A 27,451-nucleotide genomic window follows, 5' to 3' on the forward strand; every position below is an offset into this window, starting at 1 on the left:
ATCAGGCCATTACTGGCTTGTTAACCTGAACATCAAAGCTCAGAGGTTCGAGATATATGATTCACTAGGAAACAATTCCGAGCCAGTAAACATGCACGCTTGCCACTTGCTAATTGCTGGCATAAAGACTAACTGGACCAGACAGTACTCCAACTCAAAGATAAAGATCATGGACTGGCCTATAGAGATAATTGATAGCCCGCGCCAAAACAATGGGTAAGCTTCATAATTCTTTTAAATTCAAGTGTATAACGCATTTTTTATATATTTTTTTGGAACAATGTAACTTCATTTTACTGTAGGTTTTTCATTTCTGCTGTTTCTAACAGTCTGACTGAACACACTATCTGTGTTTCATCTCCCAGGTATGACTGTGGTTTTTTCACACTGAAGAATCTTGAAGCATGCCCAAGCAGGACCCCAGCAACGTACTCGCAGAAAGATATTCCAAACATAAGGAAGTTGTACACAGACAAATGGTTACGTTTCACGAAGAAAGCAAATTGGCAGTTATTTGTGTAGCAAATGTGTCAAGTGGTAATTCATATCTCTAATCATGCTCTCTTTTTTTCATTTTTTAATGTTACATATGTTTCAATACTGACTTTACATAGTTACTTTATTATTACTCTATCGAAAAGAATTCAGCAAATGCAATAAATTATAAGTTGACAATCATAAGATACGTTTTTTCGCATCAGAAAACATACTGTCTCAAAAATCATTTAAATATTCACAAAAAGGTCTCGTACAAATTTGTTCGACAAGGTAACATGAGCCACATAATTTTTAAATCAAACACAATGTCCTTCACTTCTTATATATTTTCCTTCTTTTTTTCAAATCAATGAAAAAGGCCCAACAAACTGTACTTCTCTGGGTTTGCTAGTCGCACCTCGCACGTACGAGCATCGTGACCTGGTTGCTTGCACACACCACAGAGACCTTGTTTTGGTTTCTGTAACTGTAGACCACCTTTCTTTCTTTTTGAACCTGGGCGCCCTTTTGTCGCTGACATTGGTGGGTTCCTAGCTTTCCGATTCTCCACAGTAGCAGCATCTTCTTCCATAGGTACACTTTCTTGTGAATCATTAGCAGTGTTAGTGTTTACTGCATGCTTGGCGCTCTTCCTTTTTTTGAGTGCATCAGCATTAGCCTTTTTCAAATCTGCCATCTCTTTCTCCATTGCTCTCATGTGCCGTTCAGCTATTTCATTAGTTTTCTCTGAGGCCGCTAAACCAACAGCAAGCTTAGCAAAATCACTGCAGAGGTTACCATATCTAAGCAATCTCATATCTTTTCTAGATAGCTTCTGGCCAACAGGCTTTTCTTGCCTCTCATCCCGCGGTGCAACTATGTCGGGAGGGGGTAGACACCACCTGGGTAGGATGTAGTGCTCTGGGTATTTTGTAACCATCCCTAGATGTGTCATAACTTTCAATGCATGGCAGCACAGGATACCATCCCTGTTAATTTTACAACATTCACAATTGTAGATTCCATTAGCTACATCAGCATCGACACGATAACTCCTCCTACCGTACCCGCGCACGGATCCTTGTATTGGGAAAACCTCATGAATGCTCCCTTGTTCAGTAACACCAATGTCACGAACATTATAGGATGTAATATTCCGAAGCTCAAGCTGAAAGCGGTGGTAGATGGGCATGGTGTATGTCTGAAGGATCTGCTTCTCCATGGGAAAGTCCCCCCAAAGCCTGACTGTCTTCTCATCACCATCAAACTCATGAGCATCTTCTGTTACATCAATTCTTTCCTGTAGTTTCATGTACTGCTTGAAGAAACGAACAAGGCTATCATGTGGATGAACATACTGCTTAAGAACAGCATTAAACCCTTCACTTCTAGATGTAGTTTGAAGGAATGGGAAAAACCGGTGGCGGAAATATGCTGGCACAAAATACTCACGCAAATCATAGAGGTCAAGAAAATGTGTGTTATCTGCAACCCCATGCGTTTCCACCATATTTGCCCACCGCTGTTCAAACTCTTCCGGTGTCATGCTGTAGTCAATCACATCATTGAACTCTAAACGCAAGTCTTCTCTCTGAGCAACAAAAGTACCAAGTTTTTCCTGTACTTTTTGCATTATATGCCACCTGCGTAACACTGTGTATGATGCCAATGAACACAATGAGGATAGCAGTTCTGATAGCTGCATCTTGATCTGTAATGATGTTCAATGGATGTAGTCCATCCATTGCCTCTAAAAACCTCTCAAACAACCACACAAAGTTCACAGAAGATTCATTCCTCACAAAACCACAACCAAGCTGGATGGATTGACCATATCTATTTATTCCAATGAAAGGAGCACATGGCATGTTGTACTGGTTTGTCATGAATGTTGTATCAAAAGAAATACAATCATTGTACAGGGGGTAGACATCTCTTGCTTTGCTATCCACCCAGAACAGGTTCTCCACTTTATTTTCTGCATCTAGCTTGAACCTGTAGAAAAATCTGGGATCATCTTTCTTGATTTCTTCAAAGTACTCTAGCAGCTCTGGGATATCTTTAATCCTGTCATAGTTCCCTAGTTTTGCAGTGTAGTTACTAACTGTTTTGCTGTTGTATGTGACATTCTGCTTGCTCCCATATAGCTCCCCCATGATTTCCATGATCCTTCCTGAAGTAAGGTTGACTTCATGCAACAAGTCAATGAACTTTTTCTCTTCTGCAGGGATCTTGTTGTGTGATCTCAAGTACTTCTTAAGCGCAAACTTGTCAATCACCTCATGTGTATGCACCTCAACAAACTGAGTAACTTTCCATCTAGCACCATCACGTTTTACTCGAAGCTTTGCTTTGCAGTCGGTCAGCACAGTTAGCTTACGGTTCCTCTGCTTAATCGACTGCTTCTTCTTCTCTAGGCTTCCCAGATTTGTTGCAGACATAAACAAATTTATCTAGCTCACCATCTTTAGCACATCTCCTAGATGATTCTATCTTCACTGAAAAACCAATGTGGTGAGCATATCTGTTGTAGTGCTGCAAAGCTAGTTCAGGTGTGTCAAACATCATGCCAACAAATGGAACCTTTGGAACATATCCTTCAGGCGTTGACTCAACCTCAGCTTCACCATCGCTTTCCTCACTGGAAAGTGTAACACCAGTCCGTGCACGCGAATCAGCTTGCTGATCATTGTTTGAAGGACCTGCTTCATCTCCTTGGGGATCGACACGATGGCCTCCGACTTCTGGCGGCTGCCCAGCATGTTGATCAGTTGATGTACTAGCTTCATGAGTTGCATTGAGATCAATGCCACCAAACCAGTATTCAAATCCGCGAGCCCTTGGCATTCTTCTTCAAAAACAAATATCTGCATGGAATCAATGACATGAATCATTAAGATTTTTTGGTTGCACAACATTTTTTAAAGTAAATTTACATCTGTTTTTTACCATCTTCAGTTAAATAACATTCTCCTTTTTTTATTTTTTCCCTGTTTTACAGGTGCAAGTTGTAAATATGTTCCGCAGAAAACCAATGCAATACCAGGAAAGATCATGTGACTGACATGGCAACCAGTATGGGCAAATTTCATGCAGTACTACTTTTACTAATGGCAAACCAAAGATGAATCGATAACCGTATGAGCATGTAACATACCACCAGCCTAGTGTTCTTTGTAGCTCTGCCCTAACTTTGTGTTCTACCTAGTTGTTCTACCAGTTACATGCTTTTTCTTGTGTTCTACATGGTTGTCCTACCTTTGTGTTCTACCAGTTACATGCTATCTACTTTTTGTGTTCCATCTTTTTGTGTTATATCCTGTGTTCTACATGCTATCTTTGTGTTCTATGCTCTTTTCTTTAGACTTGTTACTTGTTGTTTGTCCTACAGTTACATTAGTGGCACATGTAACATAGCAGTAATTTATTTCAGACAAAAGTAGTTACATGTAACATACATTCAAGTGGCAAATTTGTAGTCTGTCTAAAGACTTGATGCTGCCATATTTTTTCACTAGGTGTAGCTAGGGAAAGGTGCATGTAACTGAATCTGGGCAAGATAGTACCTCCAGGCAACTGAATTTGCAGAGGGTTAGACGATGTAGCTGGGGATGGGTTGGAGGTGATTTCCCTGGACCTGCTAGTCGTCAGATGTAGCAGATCCCTCCTCTCAATGTAGCAGATCTCTCCCTATATGTATGTAGCAGATCTGAAACAAGCAAGTATGCAGATCTATTCGTCAGGTAGGTCGACATCGATGTAGCAGGTTTAACTGGTGGCAGGAACTGGACGAGAGGAGAGAAGAATCTGGATGTGACTGTTCTTGCCTGGTTCATCCTTGTTCTTGGCGTGCTGGAGAAGAAGATGGGGATCCAGCGCACATGTAGCAGGTAAGAAGAAGATGGGATCCGATGTAGATGTAGCTTTATGCTGTGGTCCCCAAAAAAAAGTGGTTTTCACGTGGGAGATGATCGTATGCTACGGGGTCCCCACGGTGGGCCGAAAAAGGAAAGTGCGTGGTCCCCACGGTGGGCCAGAAAAGGAAAGTTTCACCTGGTCGGACTGACCTTGTTTTAGCAGGAATCGAGGTCGACCTCGATGTAGCACAGCCCATGTTAGGGGGAACGAGAGGGTTCATTCAAAAAAGATACCACTCATCGCACCGGCGTGGGTGTGGGAAGGGTGATGAGATGCCGCTGGAGATGGCCTTAGTTAGTTAGGGGGAATTAACTTCTAGGTGCAGAATAAAATCCGCCAAATCAGATCGGAATGAAATGAATTCCAAGATATTTCTTTGTTAACAGGCCCTTGAAAGCCAGCAAATATCGGAGATTCCTCCCAAAAACCTACAACCGGAGATGCTTTCCATTCGCAGCTAGGGTGTGATCCATCCCTGTTCCTGACAATGCGGAAACCTTTATTTGGAGCATTAAATCCCTTTCCTTTTTACGACAGGAGGAGCATTGAATCCCTGATTTGTGCGGATGCGGCCAGGCTGGCGACGGAACGTTTTACTCCTTGATGAGTCCAAAAATACTCGCCCCGTCGCGGTTGCGGCTTCGGTCAGTCGTGACCAAGCAAGCAAGCAAAGAAGGCGATTCCCATCACGGCTCCTCCTTCCAATTTCCACCCGATCTCCACTCCACCAATCGTCCTATAAAAAACCGTGGCGGAGGCGGCCGCACAGCAATTTGCTATCCTCCTTCCTTCCGTGTAGTGGTTGTTGTTGTTCAGTATAGTATTGTTTGCTTTCGCTTCGCTCCGCGCACGCTCGTTCGCTTCTGCATGGCGGCGGCCGCCTCCACGCCCGCGGCCCTGTACGGCCGCCTCAACAGCGCCAGCACGCGGGGCTTCCTCGCCTACGTCGCCGCGGCGGGCGCCTGCGCCGCCGTCCTCGCCTGCTTCGTCATCTCCGCCGCCGAGCCCGACGCCGACACCGCCGCCAATGGCGCCGCCCTCCGCCTCTCCTCGCGCTCCACGCGCGTCTGGCCCGTAAGCCCTTCGCCCTTTCGCCCCCTCCCTCACGCGCTCGTCTCGTGTTCCTACTAACCTCTCGGCTCCAGGATCTCGAGTTCAACTGGCGGCTGGTGGTGGCCACCGTCGTCGGCTTCCTCGGCTCGGCCTTCGGCACCGTCGGCGGCGTCGGGGGCGGCGGCATCTTCGTGCCGCTCCTCAACCTCGTCCTCGGCTTCGACACCAAGTCCGCCGCAGCGCTCTCCAAATGTAAGCCCCACCCCTCCTCGTGCGAACCAGCGCATGCTGAGGTAGATCGGTTTTCCTGATAACAAGTAAGAACCCCGTGTAACTTTTGTCCCGTTCGCGTGCGTGGCGCAGGCATGATCATGGGCGCGTCGGCATCCTCGGTCTGGTACAACCTCCAGGTCTCGCACCCCACCAAGGAGGCGCCAGTCATCGACTACAAGCTCGCGCTGCTCTTCCAGCCCATGCTCATGCTCGGGATCACCATCGGGGTCGAGCTCAGCGTCGTATTCCCCTACTGGCTCATAACCGTGCTCATCATTATACTATTCATAGGTACGTTCTCTTCAACTCTTTGTTGGCGCATGCATGCTGCCAAAATGTTGTTAAGGCGTTAAGCCAGGCAACTGCGACTTTTAAGCTGTACTGCTCCTTTGTGTGTCTGCTGCGCTCACTGAAATTGATGCGTACGTGCTTGGCGTGACCAAATTCCTTGCAGGCACTTCATCGCGCTCCTTCTACAAGGGGATTCTCATGTGGAAGGAGGAGACACGGATCCTGGTTTGTCCTTGCCACACATTGCCTCTGCTTCTTCGCTGTCTAATTAACTTACTGTGTCGTGACGAAACCTTGTTTGTTCGCCTTGTGCGAATGATTATTGCAGATGGAGACACATGAGCGAGATGCACAATCCAAGTCTGACTGTGCGGCCAACGATGGTAAATCTTCCGACTCTTCCGACTCAAGTTTTGATTCGATAGTCATTTTCTCACTCTAACACGGTGTTAAATATCTGCAGTGGTTTTTGACCCTAGCTATGCCGAGCCACTCCTGCCTCAGCATAAGCCCGCACAGAAGTCTGGCCTGGTAAGCTCCAATCACCTGCTGGTTTTACGTTGCTCTTTGCCAATCCACCTTAAACGAGTAAACGAGAACGGTCTTTTACTTTTAGATCTACCTTTTGAACCAGCAACACATGACTACGAGGTTTAACTAATTTCATTCAAAGATTCTTGGGTTGATACAGTCATGGTCTAGAATTTTGCCACATGATGGAACATGCTAGGATCCAAGAATACCCCAAAAGTACAGCTTGTCACTTATGCGCCCTAATCATTGACTCCCTGCCTTTCTATATTTCAGGAGACTTTGTGGTTCAACTTGAGCTGGAAGAATATCCTAGTGCTGATGACAGTTTGGTCATCTTTCTTGGTGCTGCAAATCCTCAAGGTCTCTATATTGCTTATGCATCTCGACAGTATCTCTGTACTTTTAATCGTATCTATTTGAAAACCTTTGAACACTTAACTTAAAAATGACATTGGTACCCCCATTTCTTCCATAACCAAGGTAGAGTAGTAATGTTTGGGATAACTTACACATGCTTACTATTCACGGTCAATAGTACTTGAGCACATGTGCATATGTTATTCTATTTGCCAGTGTTTATTGCCACCTCGTGGCCCAGCAAGGCTCCAGATATTTTGTTCACATTTGTGGTTTCAACTTCACAGAATGATTGATTGATTGAAAACTGTGCTAACTGCTGTATTTTTTCGCTCTCACGCAGAATAACTCCCAAACATGCAGCACTTTCTACTGGGTGATCAATATTCTGCAGGTGAGTAAACCACTCTGGCAGCTGCCACTACAGTATCTAAACATTATATCATCTGCTAGAACAGTGCTTTTAGTTGGCTCAATTAGATCCAGCATTGTCCTTTCTCTTAAGTTGTCACAGAAACCTTGACAGCAACGTTCGTTTCATGTTTGAGAAAATATCATTGTCATGGACACACATTTGTCTTTTCAAAAATCGTGAATTGCTTTGGTAGGCCTAGATGTTTCGACCATCCATAGCCACTTTATGGACACCTGACAACTTCCACCAAACCTTATGCTTTGTTGTGCATTGTACATATTAGGGACTCAAATTGCAGACCTTTTCCTTCCTCATACCATGTGTCTCAATCGATGTAGATCCCAGCTGCAGTAAGTGTATTCCTGTGGAAGGCCATGGAATTGTGCAGGGACAGCCGTGCTCGGCGCATGAATGGCAACTTAGAGTGTGTATGTGAGGCCTCTATTGAGTGGTCTCCAGCACAGCTCATCTTTTGCGCCTTCTGTGGTCTGCTGGGTGGCACAGTTGGTGGTCTTCTAGGGTCTGGAGGAGGCTTCATCCTCGGTCCGCTTCTTCTTGAGCTTGGGTGCATCCCTCAGGTATTCGACCCTTTTCTGGTTTCAGGTTTTCATTTCTTGCAGTTTCTCAGTTATTTTTAGCTGCAATCATGGTGTGCATTCATATGATCGCATTAGAGCTATTTGTCTGTTGTGCACATGCAACCCTTCAGAGAGCATAAAGCATTGGAACCAAAACTATAGGCTTGTGAATACTACATCAGTTTTTTTGTAACCAAGACTACATTATTATTATTTCATATTTTCTACATTTTCTCATTTTCTACACTATCTCGTATTTTCTATTATTTCTCAAATATATGCACATCATTCTTCCCATGTTTCTTTCAAGTATAACTTCTCTTTTCAGAAGCACCATACTCCTGATGTTGATTTCACATAAGTTTTGTGTGCGGTGCACTGTACTGATGTACTAGCATTGGCAATTCTGTTTATCTATGCCTAAGTAGGTTTGATATAAGATTTATTTTGGCAAGTGGGTAGGATCACTGCCATTCATTAATATAGGATTCAGGTTTGATGTAGGATTTATTTTGGCAAGTAGGCAGGAGCTCTGCCATTCATTAATATAGGATTCAGACCTGACATATTTGGCATAATGCATGCCATGAAAATTAGTGCGAAGCAATCAGCTCACATATTTGGTCCTCCTTATATTTTCGTTATGACTTCGGGGTTTCTCGTGGATAATTCATGTCATGCAAAAACACTCCCAAATACATGTTCTAATGTCCTGAGCACAATCAAATATGGTAATTGGATATCTTGGAGTAGCTTATTAGTATGGTCCACAATTGACGCTGAAATTGCATCTGGACACATTCTTGTAATTTCGAAAAGGACATTCTGCCACCATATCTGTATTTGGCTTGGCTGTAGGGACTAGTACTGAACCCATGTGGCATTTATTGTTTAATGGCCTACATGCCACGCGTTGAAGGATGAAAGGAGTGAAACCCAGTTTCCTTGTCCATGTAATTTTTCCTAGATCTGGATCTATTGAGATTCTTTCTACTATTTAGTTTAATTGTCATGAGTTTGCTGAATGTGACATACAGTTTCTTTAAGCAGAAACTGGATAACCAAGTTGGATGGGTCGTTAACTGAGTTTTTTTATCTTGAGAAAATAATTGAATATTTGGTTCCAACGTCATTCAGTTTGAACTGGTATTATTAATGACATCCTCTCCTGCAACTGATGAGGTGCTGACATATGCAATCTAAAAAGGGCCCAGTTGGTTCGTCTATCTCTGTTCTAACCTCAATCTTGTGATGCAAATTATTTGTGTAGTTCTTTTTACTTGGGGCTATGTTTCTTATTTGCATCTCTAGAACTATTTGATTTGAGCATACTTATATTTTTGATCATCTGAATTTATATCTTCTTGGGAAATAATGCTAATGAAAACTGTGGTTTGTGCCTGCCAGGTTGCAAGTGCAACAGCCACATTCGTGATGATGTTCTCCTCATCCCTCTCAGTGGTTGAGTTCTACTTCCTGGGCAGGTTCCCTCTCCCTTATGGTAAATTCTTGGCTCCCAAACTCTTCATAATTTGACAAGCACAACCCAAAGTAACTGTAGTAACAACATGCATGATTTCCTCCTCGCAGCTGGTTACCTGATCTTTATTTCCATACTGGCTGGATTCTGGGGCCAGTGCTTGGTCAGGAAGATTGTGCATGTGCTCAAGAGAGCATCGCTGATTGTCTTCATCCTCTCCTCAGTCATCTTCGCCAGTGCTCTTACCATGGGTATTGATCATTACTTTACCTTCAATTTTAACAAATCAACTCACTGTAGACCAGTTTAATTAAAATCTAGCCAAGAGTGATAATAGTTAACTGGGGCCACATGTCTCCTTGAAAATATGGAACAAAACATTCACTAAGTTACTAGTGTTACTTGTTGTCACTGCTGTAAGTAGCATGCATCTTTGGACCTAACTTTCTTAAAGTATGATTCGAGAAGTCTCAATTAGTTTTACACTTGTACTGCTGCTTTATGTATATGATAATTTGCAAGGAAACCAATAATACTTCATATTTTCGTAACAACCTGTTGCTTCCTGACAATCCAGGTGTTGTTGGGACCGAGAAGAGCATAGCGATGATCAACAACCACGAATACATGGGGTTCCTCGGCTTCTGCGAGTAACCAAACCAGGATCGCAGGGAGAACCCAGGTCAATATCCAATTGACCTCACCTCTCCCGAAGTTATGGACAAAAATAAAGAAATAAGCCGCGTCGGGTGTTTCATATGGTGGTGTTAGCTCCTCGCTAACCTGGAAGCACCTGCCTGACGAAGGCAAGGTAGTACTAGCACTGAAGTATGTTGCTCACAGGCACGCTTGTTAGCTCCTGGCTAACATGCTGCGACTGCACTGGTCTTGTGGCGTCGTGTTTTTGTCCGTGTTGCTTCCTGGCTGAAATTATTCAGTCAGAGTGTTGAAGTTGTGCCATTCATTCATGTGATTGATATAGTTAGCTCCTCGCTAGCTAGCCTGCAAATGTTCATTGTGGTATTGGGTACTGTAAATATATCAGCCAATTTGTTGGACAGCATATTATGCTTGCGACTTTGAGTCGATCTGATCCGCCTATCGGGTTCTTTTCATCCTGGTGCTTTGTGCTGAGTTGGCGATTGTGGGGTATCCGTTATATATTCTTGTGTTGATGAGTCGATCCTGATCCGCTGATCGGCATTTGTTGATCCTGGTGCTTTGTGACTGTGGGTTGCCCATTTTATATTTTTGTGTTCAATTGTGACTGGAGTGTGGAGTAGCCGTGAAGTGGAAGAGACATTACGAAACAAGGATATCATAGTTATCGCAAAGCTTCAACCATAATAACCAAGTTTGTTGGTATGCAGAGTACAGCTACGACAGCAGGCCGAGACCAGCATCTACTCCCTCCGTCCACAAATAAGTGGACATCTAGCCCTAAACTTTGTCCACAAAAGAGTGTACTCCTATATTCTCAATGCACTTTAATTGCTTCTCTCTCGAAATCAAACCCAATAATATTGAGTATATGTTCTCCTTGTTTTTTACAAGCACTTAGCTCATTGGAGGTGAACTAATTAAAGAGGGGGATGCATCTTCCCAATGCATTTTTTTACTTCACTTCATAATGTATCGTGAAAACCCCGCACGTACACTTATTTGTGGACGGAGGAAGTATCAGATAAACTGAACCCCTAGTCTTGAACTTAAGTTGCGTCTGTGTTTTGAGTACGGCCGCGTATGGTGCTGCAATGGCGGTATTCATTGCGTCGAAGATCGAACCAACCTGGAGCAGTTTCAAATGTTCAGGATCCCCTGGCCTTAGGCTGCTCATAGTGGGGAGTAACAAAAGGTGGTGTCATGCATAAGTTACTAGTCCATGTTACTATCTTCATAGTGGAAAGTAACATAGAGATGGTATCATGCAAAGTCTTATTTATTAGTTTGTAGACTCATTTTATCTTGGAGTGTGTGATGTTATGGTAACATAGCTAGTTACCACATCCCTCTCTTTCTTCATTTATTGCTATGCCATGTCACCAAAACACTTTGAAATGTGTGATGTTACTACCTAAGTTACTCCCACTATGAGCAGTCTTAAATGATCTTAAACCTTAGAGCATCTCCACTCGTTGGCGCTCCCCACGGCGAAATCCGGACGAAACAACCGCCGGATTGGACGAAATAAAGTCGTGGGGAGTTCCGTATTTCCAGTCGTCCACCCGGAGTTCGGCGGACATAGTTTAAATTCAAACAAAGCGTCATCCCGCGCTACAAGTACGACCAGTTGATCGGCAAAAGGAGCAAAAGGATCAGCCACAGATCGGCGATCGGAGGGAAATTAGACGGAAACAGGCTCATCGGCAGTCCCGGCCGGCACGGCGGTGTCCGACGGACCAGTTTCCTCACACGCCGTGGCCGAAGCGGCAGCGGCAGTCGACGACGAAGCAGCGGCAGTGGACGTCGAAGCAGCGACAGTCGACGAGGTAGACGGTGAGGAAGCCGAGGTAGGAGCCGGCGGAGACGACGAAGGACTGGCCGGAGTGGCTCGGAGGATGTCGCTGCGGTGGCCCTGGTACCAATTCCTCGTCTCCTCGTCCATCAGTTCCATGTTGCCGCCGCCCATCAGGAACGCCAAGTCTGTGTTCCTCTTCTTCGCCGCCGCCGTCGTCTTCAGCAGGGCGATCCGGACGCCTTGGTTGGCGAGCATCTCCCGCCACCTGCCGTCGAACTTGTCGTTCCTCCTGTCGGCGTGCGACCTCAAGTTGGCCCAGCACTTGTCGATCGACGCCTGCATCCTGTCGGCGGGATTGCCCGTCTTTTTGAGCTCTTTGAGCTTCTTCTGGCCGAGTTCAGGGCGCCCTTCCGCTGCGCTAGCCGCCGGAGCGTCGGGGTTTTACTGCTCGGTCTTGCTCTTCGAGAGGGTCGTGCGGATTTCCTTCCACTTCTCGCAGTTCTCGAGGCGGGCGTAGACGTTCAGGAACTTGAACTGCATGCCGGTGTCGTCCGTGTACATGTCCAAAGCACGGCGCAGCTGGGGAAAAAGAGCACGGCGATACGGGTCAGCTCACGACGATGTACACGGTGATGCAGGGTCGACGGAGCATACCTTTTGCTCCAAGTCGTGGCTGTTGATCGGCCGTTCTTCGACCTCCTCCTGTATGCCGTGCCATTTTCTGCACGCCGTCTGCATGAGCCCCCAATGGGTGGCCATTGCCTTGTCTCCCCGGTACACGTTCATGTTCGTCTTGTTGAAGTAGGGATCGACGAGTTTGCGTTCGTCGTACGCCTGCTTCACTCGAAGCCAATATGTGTCGAACGACTGATTGGCCCCGGTTATGCCGTTCATGGACACGGCCATCCAAGCTTCGGCGAGGCACTCCTCTTCCTTCGGCGTCCATTTGATACGCGGTTCGGCAGGCGGCGAGTCCTTCTTCCTCTTCTTCTTCCCCTTCGACAGGTTGGCGGCGGCTTGAGTTGGCTGTTCTTCTTCTTCGTCTTCTTCTTCGACGGCTTGGCTTCCGTCGGCCACATCCTCCACATACTCGTTGCGCGCCGCGACAGCTGCCGTCGCCCTCGCCTCCTCTTGCGTGAAGAACCCCGGGCTCGCAGCGGCGGCCATGGAGCCGGAGGTGATCATCTCGTGGATCTCCTCTTCGTTCGGCGCCGCCATCGCACCGAACGGGAGCGGCCCTCGTCGCAGGGCCGGCGAGGTGCCCTCGAACTGGCCGCCGCTACCGACGTCAAGCTCGGGCGGCGATGGCGTGAACCTGGACGGTTGGACGTAGGCGCCCTCTTGGAACATGGCAGGCGGCGACGGCGAGTACATCGAAGGGGAGAAGGACGACGAGGAACTGGTTGTACCTTGCGTCGGCCATTGGCCGGGGAACATGGCGCCGCCGCCGCCGCTCATGGCCATGCTGATCTTCCTCGCTTGTTCGTCCTGGGCCGCCGCCGCCGTCCTCTTGGCGGCGGCTTTTTTCACCCTCTCCGCCCTGCCGTTTGTTTCCACCTCGCGCCGTTTCTCGTCCGCCGCCCACTCGGCGTTCGTCATGCCTGGCGGCCGCTCCTTCTTCGCCCGCGGCTTCCTCGTCGTCGCCTTCGGCGGCATTGTGGTGGACGAGAAGACGAGGAGGAGAGCGGTGGTGGACGAGAAGACGACGCTGGGAACTGGAACTGGAAGACGAGGAGGAGAATGGACAAATTCGGCGGGAGAGAATGGGGATATGCAAGCAAATTGAAGGGAATGGGGATATGCAAGCAAATTGGAGGGAAAATCGACAGGATTCGGTTTTCCTGTCGCCGACTACGCAGGTCCACACGACGTTTCGCGCCAAAATCTTTCGTCCGGAGTCCCCGAGCGCGCCCCGGGGGACCGGGGATGGCGTGGGCTCGCCGGATGGATGAAGGGCCAAATCCGAACGAAAACGAGGAACCGGGGGTACGACTGGACCGATTTACGCCGTCCGGATGGAAAAAACGTCGCTCGGGGACCTCGTCGGGGAGACGAGTGGAGATGCTCTTAGACAGGGGCCACACGTGACACAGTAGTTGCAGTAGAGTAGAGCACACAAGATGATTCCCCCAAAGGAGATAGTATACTCCGTACAATATTTGTTCTGTACGGTGGCAACATTGCAACTCAATTCATTAAACCTGTTTTCTTAACAAGCAAAAAATGTCAACTCAGCTCATCTCATTAATGTTTAAGTTCAAGCTGAGTTGAGCCAAGTTTACGAGTACTCTTTAAGTTTGTGACAGCCGAGTTTTCTTTTTCAGCCCTAAACATTGGAACATGATTTCCCTAGAGAATGGAGCAGATAGGAGGAGCAAAGGCTGACAAATACTAGGGCCATGGACAGTCAGTGAAATTGGGCGGCACCGGCACACTTCATCAATTGTATGTGGTTGACATGCCAGGTTGCCTACACTGATTGACACGTCATTGCTTATTACTACCTTCCTCCGTTTTAAGGAATAAGGTGCACACGTATTCCAAGACGAACTTTAACCATAAAAAATGAGCAAGAAAATCTGATTATATTATACATAATTAGTACTATTGTTAGATTCGTATTGAAAAGCAGTTTTTAATGATATTAATTTCATACAAACAATCTTTATCTATTTGAAGTAACTCTTGATCAAACAAAAAATACGTAAAACCTCGAGCGCTCCCGCGGGCGCCCGGACGAACCCTAAATCCTCCCCCCGCCTAGGTCCTCCCCCTCCTTCCCCCGCCGGCGACGAAAAACATGTAAAACCTCGAGCGCTCCCGCGGGCGCTTGGGTGAACCCTAAATCCTCCCACCGCCTAGGTCCTTCCCCTCCTTCCCCCGCCGTCGCCGGCTGGATCCGCGGGGCAAAGCCCGGCCGGTGCTGGCGGCGGCAGACCTCCCTCTCCTCGCTTATGGTCATAGGCGCGAGCGGCGTGGCCGGAGGCGCAGTCTTCCGCGCAGATCTCGGTGCATCCGGGGCAGGCTGGCAGGCGGCCTGCGGCCGGCGAGGTCCATGCGTCTCGAGGCGGCCAGGGGGTGCGATGCGGACGCCGTCTCCGTGGGGGGCGGAGGCCGGCGGCTCGTGTGCCTCCCCCGACGTGGTCTGACCCGGCGGCAATCGGCCCTCCCGGCGACGGTGACTGGAGACGACGACGCGGATGCCTTGGCGCAGCAGGTTGGTATGGTGGACGCGAGGGTGCGAGTGGGCGGTGCTGCTTGTGACTGTAAAGCACACGTCCGTTGGGAACCCCAAGAGGAAGGTATGATACGTACAGCGGCAAGTTTTTCCCTCAGTAAGAAACCAAGGTTATCGAACCAGTAGGAGTCAAGAAGCACGTTGAAGGTTGATGGCGGCGGAGTGTAGTGTGGCGCAACACCAGGAATTCCGGCGCCAACGTGGAACCTGCACAACACAACCAAGATACTTTGCCCCAACTTAACAGTGAGGTTATCAATCTCACCGGCTTGCTGTAACAAAGGATTAGATGTATAGTGTCGATGATGATGTTTGCAGAAAACAGTAGAACAAGTATTGCAGTAGATTGTATTCGATGTAAAAGAATGGACCGGGGTCCACAGTTCACTAGTGGTGTCTCTCCCATAAGATAAATAGCATGTTGGGTGAACAAATTATAGTTGGGCAATTGACAAATAAAGAGGGCATGACCATGCACATACATGTTATGATGAGTAGTGTGAAATTCAATTGGGCATTACGACAAAGTACATAGACCGCTATCCAGCATGCATCTATGCCTAAAAAGTCCACCTTCAGGTTATCATCCGAACCCTCCAAAGATTAAGTTGCAAACAACAGACAATTGCATTAAGTATGGTGCGTAATGTAATCAACACAAATATCCTTAGACAAAGCATTGATGTTTTATCCCTAGTGGCAACAAAGACATCCACAACCTTAGGGGTTGTCACTCCCAGCATTTAATGGAGACATGAACCCACTATCGAGCATAAATACTCCCTCTTGAAGTTACAAGTATCAACTTGGCCAGAGCCTCTACTAGCAACGGAGAGCATGCAAGATCATAAACAACACATAGATGATAGATTGATAATCAACATAGCATAGCATTCATTATTCATCGGATCCCAACAAACGCAACATGCAGTATTACAGATAGATGATCTTGATCATGTTAGGCAGCTCACAAGATCCAACAATGATAGCACAATTAGGAGAAGACGACCATCTAGCTACTGCTATGGACCCATAGTTCAGGGGTGAACTACTCACACATCACTCCGGAGGCGACCATGGCGGTGAAGAGTCCTCCGGGAGATGATTCCCCTCTCCGGCAGGGTGCCGGAGGCGATCTCCTGAATCCCTCGAGATGGGATTGGCGGCGGCGGCGTCTCTGGAAGGTTTTCCGTATCGTGGCTCTCGGTACTGGAACTATTATCGATGAAGGCTTAAGTAGGCGGAAGGGTAGGTCAAGGGGCGCCACGAAGGCCCCACACGCCAGGGCCGCGCGGCCAGCACCTGGGCCGTGCCGCCCTATTGTGTGGGCGCCTCGTCGCCCCACTTCGTATCTCCTCCGGACTTCTGGAAGCTTCGTGGAAAAATAAGATCCTGGGCGTTGATTTCGTCCAATTCCGGGAATATTTCCTTACTAGGATTTCTGAAACCAAAAACAGCAGAAAACAGCAACTGGCTCTTCGGCATCTCGTTAATAGGTTAGTGCCGGAAAATGCATAAATATGACATAAAGTATGTATAAAATATGTGAGTATCATCAATAAAGTAACATGGAACATAAGAAATTATAGATACGTTTGAGACGTATCAAGCATCCCCAAGCTTAGTTCTTACTCGTCCCGAGTAGGTAAACGATAACAAAGATAATTTCTGAAGTGACATGATATCATAATCTTGATCAATACTATTTGTAAGCATATGTCATGAATGCAGCGATCCGAAGCAATGGTAAAGACAATGAGTAAACAACTGAATCATATAGCAAAGACTTTTCATGAATAGTACTTTCAAGACAAGCATCAATAAGTCTTGCATAAGAGTTAACTCATAAAGCAATAAATTCATAGTAAAGGCACTGAAGCAACACAAAGGAAGATTAAGTTTCAGCGGTTGCTTTCAACTTGTAACATGTATACGTCATGGATATTGTCAACATAAAGTAATATAATAAGTGCAATATGCAAGTATGTAGGAATCAATGCACAGTTAACACAAGTGTTTGCTTTTTGAGATGGAAGGAAGTAGGTGAACTGACTCAACATAAAAGTAGAAGAAAGGCCCTTCGCAGAGGGAAGCATTGATTGCTATATTTGTGCTAGAGCTTTTATTTTGAAAACAAGAAACAATTTTATCAACGGTAGTAATAAAGCATATGTATTATGTAAATTATATACTACAAGTTGCAAGCCTCATGCATAGATTACCAATAGTGCCCGCACCTTGTCCTAATTAGCTCGGATTACCTGGATTATCACCGCAATACATATGTTTTAACCAAGTATCACAAAGGAGTACCTCTATGCCGCCTGTACAAAGGTCTAAGGAGAAAGCTCGCATTGGATTTCTCGCTTTTGATTATTCTCAACTTAGACATCCATACCGGGACAACATAGACAACAGATAATGGACTCCTCTTTAATGCATAAGCATTCAACAACAAATAATATTCTCATAAGAGATTGAGGATTGTTGTCCAAAACTGAAACTTCCACCATGGATCATGGCTTTAGTTAGCGGCCCAATGTTATTCACTAACAATATGCATGCTCAAACCATTCAACTCATGGTAAATCGCCCTTACTTCAGACAAGACGAACATGCATAGCAACTCACATGATATTCAACAAAGGGTAGTTGATGGCGTCCCCAGGAACATGGTTATCGCACAACAAGCAACTTAATAAGAAATAAGATACATAAGTACATATTCAATACCACAATAGTTTTTAGGCTATTTGTCCCATGAGCTATATATTGCAAAGACAAAGAATAGAAATTTAAAGGTAGCACTCAAGCAATTTACTTTGAAATGGCGGAGAAATACCATGTAGTAGGTAGGTATGGTGGACACAAATGGCATAGTTATTGGCTCAAGGATTTGGATGCACGAGAAGTATTCCCTCTCAATACAAGGCTTAGGCTAGCAAGGTTGTTTGAAACAAACACAAGTATGAACCGGTACAGCAAAACTCACATAAAAACATATTGCAAGCATTATAAGACTCTACACTGTCTTCCTTGTTGTTCGACCCTTACTAGAAAATATCTAGACCTTAGAGAGACCAATCATGCAAACCAAATTTTAGCAAACTCTATGTATTTCTTCACTAATAGGTGCAAAGTATATGATGCAAGAGCTTAAACATGATCCTTATGAGCACAACAATTGCCAAGTATCAAATTATTCAAGACATTCTACCAATTACCACATGTAGCATTTCCCGTTCAACCATATAAGAATTGACGAAGCAGTTCAACCTTCGCCATGAACATTATGAGTAAAGCCTAAGGACATATTTGTCCATATGCAACAGCGGAGCGTGTCTCTCTCCCACACAATGAATGCTAGGATCCAACTTTATTCAAACAAAACAAAACAAAAACATATAGACGCTCCAAGTAAAGCACATAAGATGTGACGGAATAAAAATATAGTTTCACTAGAGGAACCTGATAATGTTGTCGATGAAGAAGGGGATGCCTTGGGCATCCCCAAGGTTAGATGCTTGAGTCTTCTTGAAATATGTAGGGATGAACCACCGGGGCATCCCCAAGCTTAGAGCTTTCACTCTCCTTGATCATATTGTATCATCCTCCTCTCTTGATCCTTGAAAACTTCCTCCACACCAAACTCAAAACAACTCATTAGAGGGTTAGTGCATAATCAAAATTCACATGTTCAGAGGTGACATAATCATTCTTAACACTTCTAGACATTGCACAAAGCTACTGAAAGTTAATGGAATAAAGAAATCCATCAAGCATAGCAAAACAGGCAATGTGAAATAAAAGGCAGAATCTATCAAAACAGAACAGTCCGTAAAGACGAATTTTTAAGAGGCACCAGACTTGCTCAAATGAAAATGCTAAAATTGAATGAAAGTTGCGTACATATCTGAGGATCACTCACGTAAATTGGCAGAATTTTCTGAGTTACCTACAGAGAATTCAACCCAAATTCATGACAGCAAGAAATCTGTTTCTGCGCAGTAATCCAAATCTAGTATGAACCTTACTATCAAAGACTTTACTTGGCACAACAATGCAACAAAATTAAGATAAGGAGAGGTTGCTACAGTAGTAACAACTTCCAAGACTCAAATATAAAACAAAAGTGCAGAAGTAAAATCATGGGTTGTCTCCCATAAGCGCTTTTCTTTAACGCCTTTCAGCTAGGCGCAGAAAGTGTGTATCAAGTAACATCAAGAGATGAAGCATTGGCATCATTTTCACAACTTATCCCATTAGGTATCTTAGATGCTCCTTTTTCTATAGTGGTATTAAGAGCTTTATCAATTTTAGGCCTATAATAGTTTTTTGGTTTAGGCACCTTAGAGACATACATGAACTTTTGCTCCTTACCCACATAAGCTTTCTCTCTAAACTTAATAGATGAAAAAGTTGAACCCAAGGTTCCCATAGCTTCTTCAAGTTCACTGATCCTTTGGGTTTGATTATCATGAATAGCACAGGCTTCTAAGATGGCAATTTTCTCATTAATCCCCCCTAGAGATTTGTCAAGTTTATCGTTGCTATTAAGTAATTCTCCCAATTTAGTTTCAATTCTTGGAAGATTTTGCTCTATGGTCTCCAACTTTTTCATGACATCTTCAAGAGAGATTTCAATTTTAACTTCATTAATAGGTGGTATTCCAAATAGACTCTCAATAATGCAACTAGCTTCTAAAGCAGGAGTTCCTAGGAAATTACCTCCCGCGAGACAATCAAGAACATACCTATTCCAGCTAGAGATACCAACATAAAAGTTCCTGAGTAGGATAGTGGTGGAGTGTTTCTTAGTGCACCTATTATGAGCATCACTAATTCTATACCAAGCATCTTTTAAACATTCTCCCCCTTGTTGCTTAAACGAACGAACTTCAATTTCAGGATTACTCATTTTAGCAATAGTAAATAAAGCAAACTAGATAAAGTAAATGCAAGTTACTAATTTTTTGTGTTTTTAATATGGAGATTACAAACAAGATAGTAAATAAAGTAAAGCTAGCAACTAATTTTTTTGTGTTTTGTTTTAGTGCAGCAAACAAAGTAGTAAATAAAAATAAAGCAAGACAAAAACAAAATAAAGAGATTGGAAGTGGAGACTCCCCTTGCAGCGTGTCTTGATCTCCCCGGCAACGGCGTCAGAAAAAGCTTTGCTGCTTGTGACGGTAAAGCACACGTCCGTTGGGAACCCCAATAGGAAGGTATGATGCGTACAGCGGCAAGTTTTTCCCTCAGTAAGAAACCAAGGTTATCGAACCAGTAGGAGTCAAGAAGCACGTTGAAGGTTGATGGCGGCGGAGTGTAGTGCGGCGCAACACCAGGGATTCCGGCGCCAATGTGGAACTTGCACAACACAACCAAGATACTTTGCCCCAACTTAACAGTGAGGTTGTCAATCTCACCGGCTTGCTGTAACAAAGGATTAGATGTATAGTGTGGATAATGATGTTTGTAGAAAACAGTAGAACAAGTATTGCAGTAGATTGTATTCGATGTAAAAGAATGGACCGGGGTCCACAGTTCACTAGTGGTGTCTCTCCCATAAGATAAATAGCATGTTGGGTGAACAAATTACAGTTGGGCAATTGACAAATAAAGAGGGCATGACCATGCACATACATGTTATGATGAGTAGTGTGAAATTCAATTGGGCATTACGACAAAGTACATAGACCGCTATCCAGCATGCATCTATGCCTAAAAAGTCCACCTTCAGGTTATCATCCGAACCCCCTCCAGTATTAAGTTGCAAACAACAGACAATTGCATTAAGTATGGTGCGTAATGTAATCAACACAAATATCTTTAGACAAAGCATTGATGTTTTATCCCTAGTGGCAACAGCACATCCACAACCTTAGGGGTTGCTGTCACCCCCTGCATTTAATGGAGACATGAACCCACTATCGAGCATAAATACTCCCTCTTGGAGTTATAAGTATCAACTTGGCCAGAGCCTCTACTAGTAACGGAGAGCATGCAAGATCATAAACAACACATAGATGATAGATTGATAATCAACATAACATAGCATTCATTATTCATCGGATCCCAACAAACGCAACATGTAGTATTACAGATAGATGATCTTGATCATGTTAGGCAGCTCACAAGATCCAACAATGATAGCACAATTAGGAGAAGACGACCATCTAGCTACTGCTATGGACCCATAGTCCAGGGGTGAACTACTCACATATCACTCCGGAGGCGACCATGGCGGTGAAGAGTCATCCAGGAGATGATTCCCCTCTCCGGCAGGGTGCTGGAGGCGATCTCCTGAATCCCCCGAGATGGGATTGGCGGCGGCGGCGTCTCTGGAAGGTTTTCCGTATCGTGGCTCTCTGTACTGGAACTATTATCGACGAAGGCTTAAGTAGGCGGAAGGGTAGGTCAAGGGGCGCCACGAGGGCCCCACACGCCAGGGCCGCGCGGCCAGCACCTGGGCCGCGCCGCCCTGTTGTGTGGGCGCCTCGTCGCCCCAATTCGTATCTCCTCCGGACTTCTGGAAGCTTCGTGGAAAAATAAGATCATGGGCGTTGATTTCGTCCAATTCCGAGAATATTTCCTTACTAGGATTTCTGAAACCAAAAACAGCAGAAAATAGCAACTGGCTCTTCGGCATCTCGTTAATAGGTTAGTGCCGGAAAATGCATAAATATGACATAAAGTATGTATAAAACATGTGAGTATCATCGATAAAGTTTCATGGAACATAAGAAATTATAGATACGTTTGAGACGTATCAGGCGGCCACGCCGGTCGGATCTGGGCTAGGGGGCCCGATCTGGGTCTGGCTGCCCTGCTCCGCTCCGCACCTTCCCGGAGGTTGCCATGCCATCCCAGGGGGGATCTGCTGGCACGTTGGGTCGGTGGCACGGAGGGATGTGTCTGTCGGAGGGCCGTTCCCCTGCTGTCTACTGGCCTCGGCCATCTTCGGGGGTGTCTCAAGTCCTGTCAAGGTGGTGCCTTTCTCTGCGCGGTTGCAAGATCATGGATGTCGGGGGCGACCCTGGAAGGTGGGAACCTTGTGGGTTGGCGGGTGAGCCCGAGGTTCTGGTGCTGGCTAGGGCCATGGACAGGGGGCTATCATGGTGCTTAGTGGGCTGCGTTTTGTGGGGGTGTGATGTTTGCCACCTCGATTGCGTCCCTTGCCATGTTTGGGTGGCGGAGAGATCATGCCGAGAGGAAACTCTTGCCCTAGATCTTCTAGGGCCACAACGGCGGCGTCCATGGACGTCGCTTCCTTCTTGAAGGCGTCGTTGTGGCTTCTCCCTGCCCCCTTTCGTGCTCCGGGTGAAAACCCAAGATCCCCGGATCAGGCGGTGGCGGCACTCCGGTGTCGTGCTGTTCTTGAAGACACCGTCTAGGAGCCCAGACCACGAGGCTCTCCGATGGTTGTGATGGAGGTGATTCTTCGGCGATCTTCGGCAAGGCTTGCTCCGTGCCCTTCCCTTGTCGAGCTTCATTGGTGCTTCTTCTCGGTCTGTGAGCAACGTGGGTTGGTCCCCGGTGGTGGTCGGCTTCCGGTGGCGTTTCTGCGATGGAGGGGTGTTGTCGACGACACGAGTGAAAAATGGCTCGCTCTCGAGTGAGCTCCGGCCCGACACCGTAACTTCCAGCTCTGCTCCGAGTCCTCGTAGACGTTTTGGCTGAGCTCGTTGATCGCGCTTCCAGTTGTAGCTTCTTTGGTAGTTTGTGTGGGTGTGTGATCTCGATATGTAAGCTGTGTTCAGCATTTTGTATCATTTTCGCCATTATGGCTTTGTTAATTCAAAGTTGGGCACGCCTTTTATTAAAAAAAAGAACAAGTGCCATATTTCTTGAAACGGGGGTAGTATAATATATGAAATGTTCTCCTTATGTCGAAACATGGTGCGTATTAGGGTTTTTAAAGTTAAACCGTGTAACTTTGACCAAGTTTGTAAAAAAAAAAAACAGTATCTAGAATATCAAAGCAATACCATTAGAAACATCATGAAATATATTTTAATATGGTACGGATTCTCTATTTATAGATAAGATATAGATAATTTTCGCAAGAGTGAATTCCACTTTTTATCCTGTAGTTGCGCATTTGCGACACATATTATCCCATTTAGTGGAACTTCCCATTTAGTGGAACTTCAACCGAAATATGTCATCTAGGAGGTCTTAAACACGCTTTTGCCCCAGTTTAGCATTTTGTATATTTTGATTAGATAGGACCAACATGTTACGTTGATATGGCCTGAAAAAATATGTAAAGAACGGAGGTCGGCATCGACGATCATGTCCAGACTTCTCAGCACCAATTGTTCACATTCCTTGTCATCATTTTAATTTGGAACCTTGTTAATCCGTTCAGACCTTTCTCAATGGGCATCCATGAAAAAATGATGTTCCAAAGCTTATAAAAGGGGTATTCTAGGTGAGTTTCTTTGAATGGGGTAATATGTGTCACAAATGCATAACTACAGGGTAAAAAGAGGAATTCACTCTTTTCGCAATAAACTTGATCAAAGTTAGTGCAGTTTGATTTTCATGAAAACCAATGCACACTACAATACGGCGAGGAAGTGGTAAATAAACAATATCAACACAGTCAGTACTTGTGTAACTTTTACTAGGATGCCAGGAATCTAAATCAAGTCTACACCAGTTTGTGCATCAAAGGATTATATGATTTCTACAGGTCAAAGGTATGTGCAATATATATATATATATACATGGTTTTTGAGTTGCTGTATAGTCGCTGAATAGTCGCTGTATAGTCGCCGAGTCGTTTTCCAAAAATCACGGTGACTCGCGACTATACAGCGACTTATGGCGACTATACAGCGACTTTGGTCGACTATACACTGAGTCGCAGCCTCGGCGACTTGACTTGACTCGGCGACTCAAAAACCATGTATATATATATATATATATATATATATATATAGATGGCACGTAGGCTGTACCAGATGTGTATACTTGCACATAGTTGAATGTTGGTGTCTGAAGTGTGCCTGCATAGTTTTTGATGAACAGCAACACACAAGCTTCACAAAATAAAGCTCAACGACAGCTAAAACTACTACGCAAACACCACAACTGAACAAACGAACACACCTCAAGGTTGACACACCTACAGACAAGTCTGGCATTATCACTAGTACGTAGTTGGCATTCCAGCAGCAAAGCTTCAGAGCTGCCGAATGGGTATAATAGTTTCTTCCAACACAAGCTTCTTGTTCATCACTTGCCCCAGACCGTGATGTACTCTAGGCAATACAAAGCAGATTCCTACGTAGGACCAAACTTACACAAAAACTGGGGCAATAGAGGTAGTTTGCTTGCATCGCATCTCTTGAAAGTCCTACAAACTTACAGGTTGCACCAGAAGCAGCTAACAGAGAGACCTCTTGGTGTTCATTCCAGGAGAACTTCACCTTCACCGATTGCTTTGTTCATGATTTTTGTCGATACATCTACTTCTTCTTTGTGAGCATCGCCATCGTCGGCTTTATTGTCCAGCGGCATGGAGGATGTGTCGGTGTTACCACCAGTGTCTCCGTCTCTGGATGTGGCCTTTTCGACGCTAGTTGAAACCAAAGCCAAAGTCCCATTTGGTGGAGAATTCAGCTCGGCAGATGTCAGGTCCGTGAAGGGCTGTGTTTGGTTGTTCAACGCCGCTGTTGAATTTAGTTGCTGCTCAGCTTGACCTTCCAAGGGAGTTGAATTGCTTATCTCTGATCCACCATTGTTGCTTGTCAGGTTTGCTGGGGCTGGATCACTCTTGCTTTCTGAGACCAAGCTGGGAGTGCTCAGATTTGGGTTGGAAGATGCATTAGCTGAAGAAGCCCCATGTTCCTCGACTGCATTGGTTCCATTCACCCCAGGGCCTCCAAGTGTCATTCCATTTGATAAATTGGTGGTGCCTTCAAATATCCTATCCATGCTCTTCAATTGCTCATCTGGAAGAGGTTTTGCGATTTGGGCATCATGGTCCACAGAACTCGACACGTTAGCACCTGTAGAACTCTGTTCTGTAGCCTTGTGAGCTTCCTCCTCCTTGTGTTCCTGCTTTTCATGAGGAACTGCTGTTGAAGCATCATCCACGTACAAGATTTTCTCTTCGGCATGATGGGCCAGATCAGCTTGCTGCGATGATGGAGGGTCATGAGTAACAGCACTAGATACATCGTCACCGTGGAAACTCTTTTCTTGATCCTCCTGAGACCGCTCCTTCCGCTCTTCATCCTCAAACACAGCCCCGCCATCAGACCCTTCGTCCTTACCAGCAGAGTGCTCACCAGGCTCAGCAAGATCATCATCCTTGTCCAGGTCTGGCTCATCAATGGGATCGTCATCATGCTCATCGTGCTTCATTTCTTGCTCTATCTCTTCAGTCTCTTCGTCCTCAACCCGTTCATCCAGTGTTGATGAATCAGCCTCCATCTTTGCTGGCAGGTCTTTCCTGCCCAATCTGATGACCTCTACCTGGCTCTTATCATCTTTATGCACATCATCAGTGTCATGATTGTCGTCGTTTTCATTATACGCTGTCTTCTTCTCATAAGAATGCTTTACTTGGTAGAGGAGCCAAACAGACACAATAACCAAAAGACTTATCTGAAGAGCTTTCTTTAGCTTCAGACCTCTTGATCTGTGGTTTCTACTAGAGCTCTGCCTCAGCATTTTTACTCTGTAGGGGTAACAGGACAACCTATTAAAACCAAAGTCTGCTCCTAATATCTCAACACCTTCTTGAAGTCGTCCTACACGAAGAGGTTCACAACATATAAGCATCGGGATATAAATAACTTGATGAAATACCTGAACAAATGGACACTATGCTTGCCTAAGTCAACTTGCAGATAAGTCAAAATGCATATCTATAAAATACTAGAACCATTCCTATCACAAGCAAATAAGTGCATTAATTAGAGACAATTTGACAACAGTAGTCACATGAAAGGAGCTATAGATTGTAGATCTAAACTACCTCTTGCAAGTTCCTAGGACCTTGAATCAAAGCATGTGTACAAAATAACAGTCTAGGTTAATTTTCTGAAACGAAAACCAACTGCTTGGGATTTTGTTAACAAGATGGAGCGTTCGCTACGTTACTACTACCCCAAAATAGCACTAATCAATGCCAAGGCAGCTTAGGAAACAAGTAAGAGTCGCAATGTTTCCACAAAACACGCAGCAGACCACCTCTAAACTAGTTTGCTAAACCAAAAGAAACAGAGATACCCAAAGTTGAACTGAAATGGCCTAAAGAAAACATATGAGGACTCCAATCACCTGACAGTGCAACGAGCTAAGAAATGAAAGGACAGATTTGAGCCTTGGGGAAGACATAATCCGAAAGAAGCATATCCTAGCTAGGGATTTCTTGCCAAATCCAGGCGAGAAAACCGGCCACCACAAACCAACATCCCAACGACATGAGCAATGTTTTTTCGTCCCAAGAAAACACAAACGCAAGAGGGGCGTAAATGAGCTCAGGAACCTACATGAGATATATGGCCAGGGCACACCAAGAAAATATTCAAACTTCGCACAAGAACAGAGGCATATGAAATATCTCACCTTGGATACCACCAGTAATCAATCAAGATGCCGGGAGCAGCTGTTCTTGGTTTCTGGCCTGGACACCTCCTCCCGCCGCCGGCGATTTAAGGAGAAACACCCAGGGGGAGGTCGAACTGGGTGAGATTGGTCAAAATCCTGTCCCGCACTAGTGCAAGGCCGGCCGGATCTAAATGAAACCTACCACGCGGATTGTTTTCCTCTGGCAGAGGAAGGAGGAGGGAGCCGATAAAGAAATGCGAGAGTGGTGGTGAGTGGATTTGGGGCTCGCGCATATGGCGATTGGGGAATGGCGGTAGGTGCTGCTGCAGTGTAGGGATTTTATGACGCGATGCGGATGGACAGAGAGGCTCAGCTCCGGAGTCACACGGGGGAGAGAAAGAGAAAGAGGAGGAAGAGAAGAAAGAAATGGTGGATTTTTATCGCATTGTTGCTCTGACTTTCGTCCAGTTTTTATTGGTTTTTAACCCTCCTTCTTGTGTTTGCGGCTGGGGGCTTTGGCAGCGTGTGGTTGGAGGTTGGGAACATGGAGCTTTGGAACACCCGTCGCATCGCACCAGGCCGGTTTTACCCATGCCTCGCTACAGGTTTTGTTGCCTGTTGTCTGAGAGGAAGGGCCATTCTTTTCTCGTGTAATTTCGAGTGTGTGTATTTATTTCATTTTATCTATTTCTACTGTGGGTAAAATAAATGGAATCACTCTTTAAATTTTTTTTTTTATTAAAGTGGTAGCTTAGTCTTTTTTTCGATGAAAGGAATCACAGCTCACAATTGTCATTTGCATGAAAACAGG

General features: G+C 45.4%; 3 protein-coding genes across 3 annotated transcripts; 1 reads left to right on the forward strand and 2 right to left on the reverse strand.

The window, feature by feature from the left end:
* Positions 1 to 844: 844 nt before the first annotated feature.
* Positions 845 to 3,324, reverse strand: LOC139839004 (protein FAR-RED IMPAIRED RESPONSE 1-like). The gene is made up of 3 exons (XM_071829036.1): positions 2,940 to 3,324; positions 2,236 to 2,890; positions 845 to 2,120 (listed from the first exon to the last, which is right to left on the reverse strand). The coding sequence occupies exons 1-3, from the start codon at positions 3,322 to 3,324 to the stop codon at positions 845 to 847; spliced, it is 2,316 nt and encodes a 771-aa protein (XP_071685137.1).
* Positions 3,325 to 5,077: 1,753 nt separating this feature from the next.
* Positions 5,078 to 10,491, forward strand: LOC127293477 (sulfite exporter TauE/SafE family protein 4). Its single transcript, XM_051323108.2, has 12 exons — positions 5,078 to 5,469; positions 5,541 to 5,700; positions 5,812 to 6,012; positions 6,176 to 6,237; positions 6,341 to 6,395; positions 6,476 to 6,543; positions 6,820 to 6,906; positions 7,247 to 7,297; positions 7,657 to 7,896; positions 9,304 to 9,397; positions 9,487 to 9,627; positions 9,954 to 10,491. The coding sequence occupies exons 1-12, from the start codon at positions 5,263 to 5,265 to the stop codon at positions 10,028 to 10,030; spliced, it is 1,443 nt and encodes a 480-aa protein (XP_051179068.1). The 5' UTR covers positions 5,078 to 5,262; the 3' UTR covers positions 10,031 to 10,491.
* Positions 10,492 to 24,048: 13,557 nt separating this feature from the next.
* LOC127293478 (uncharacterized) lies at positions 24,049 to 27,120 on the reverse strand. Its single transcript, XM_051323109.2, has 2 exons — positions 26,659 to 27,120; positions 24,049 to 25,838 (listed from the first exon to the last, which is right to left on the reverse strand). Exon 2 carries the CDS (start codon positions 25,756 to 25,758, stop codon positions 24,490 to 24,492), a length of 1,269 nt encoding a protein of 422 aa, XP_051179069.1. The 5' UTR covers positions 25,759 to 25,838; positions 26,659 to 27,120; the 3' UTR covers positions 24,049 to 24,489.
* Between the last annotated feature and the right edge of the window lie 331 nt (positions 27,121 to 27,451).

Source organism: Lolium perenne, chromosome 4, assembly GCF_019359855.2.
Source record: "Lolium perenne isolate Kyuss_39 chromosome 4, Kyuss_2.0, whole genome shotgun sequence".
Classification (NCBI taxonomy): Eukaryota; Viridiplantae; Streptophyta; class Magnoliopsida; order Poales; family Poaceae; genus Lolium; species Lolium perenne.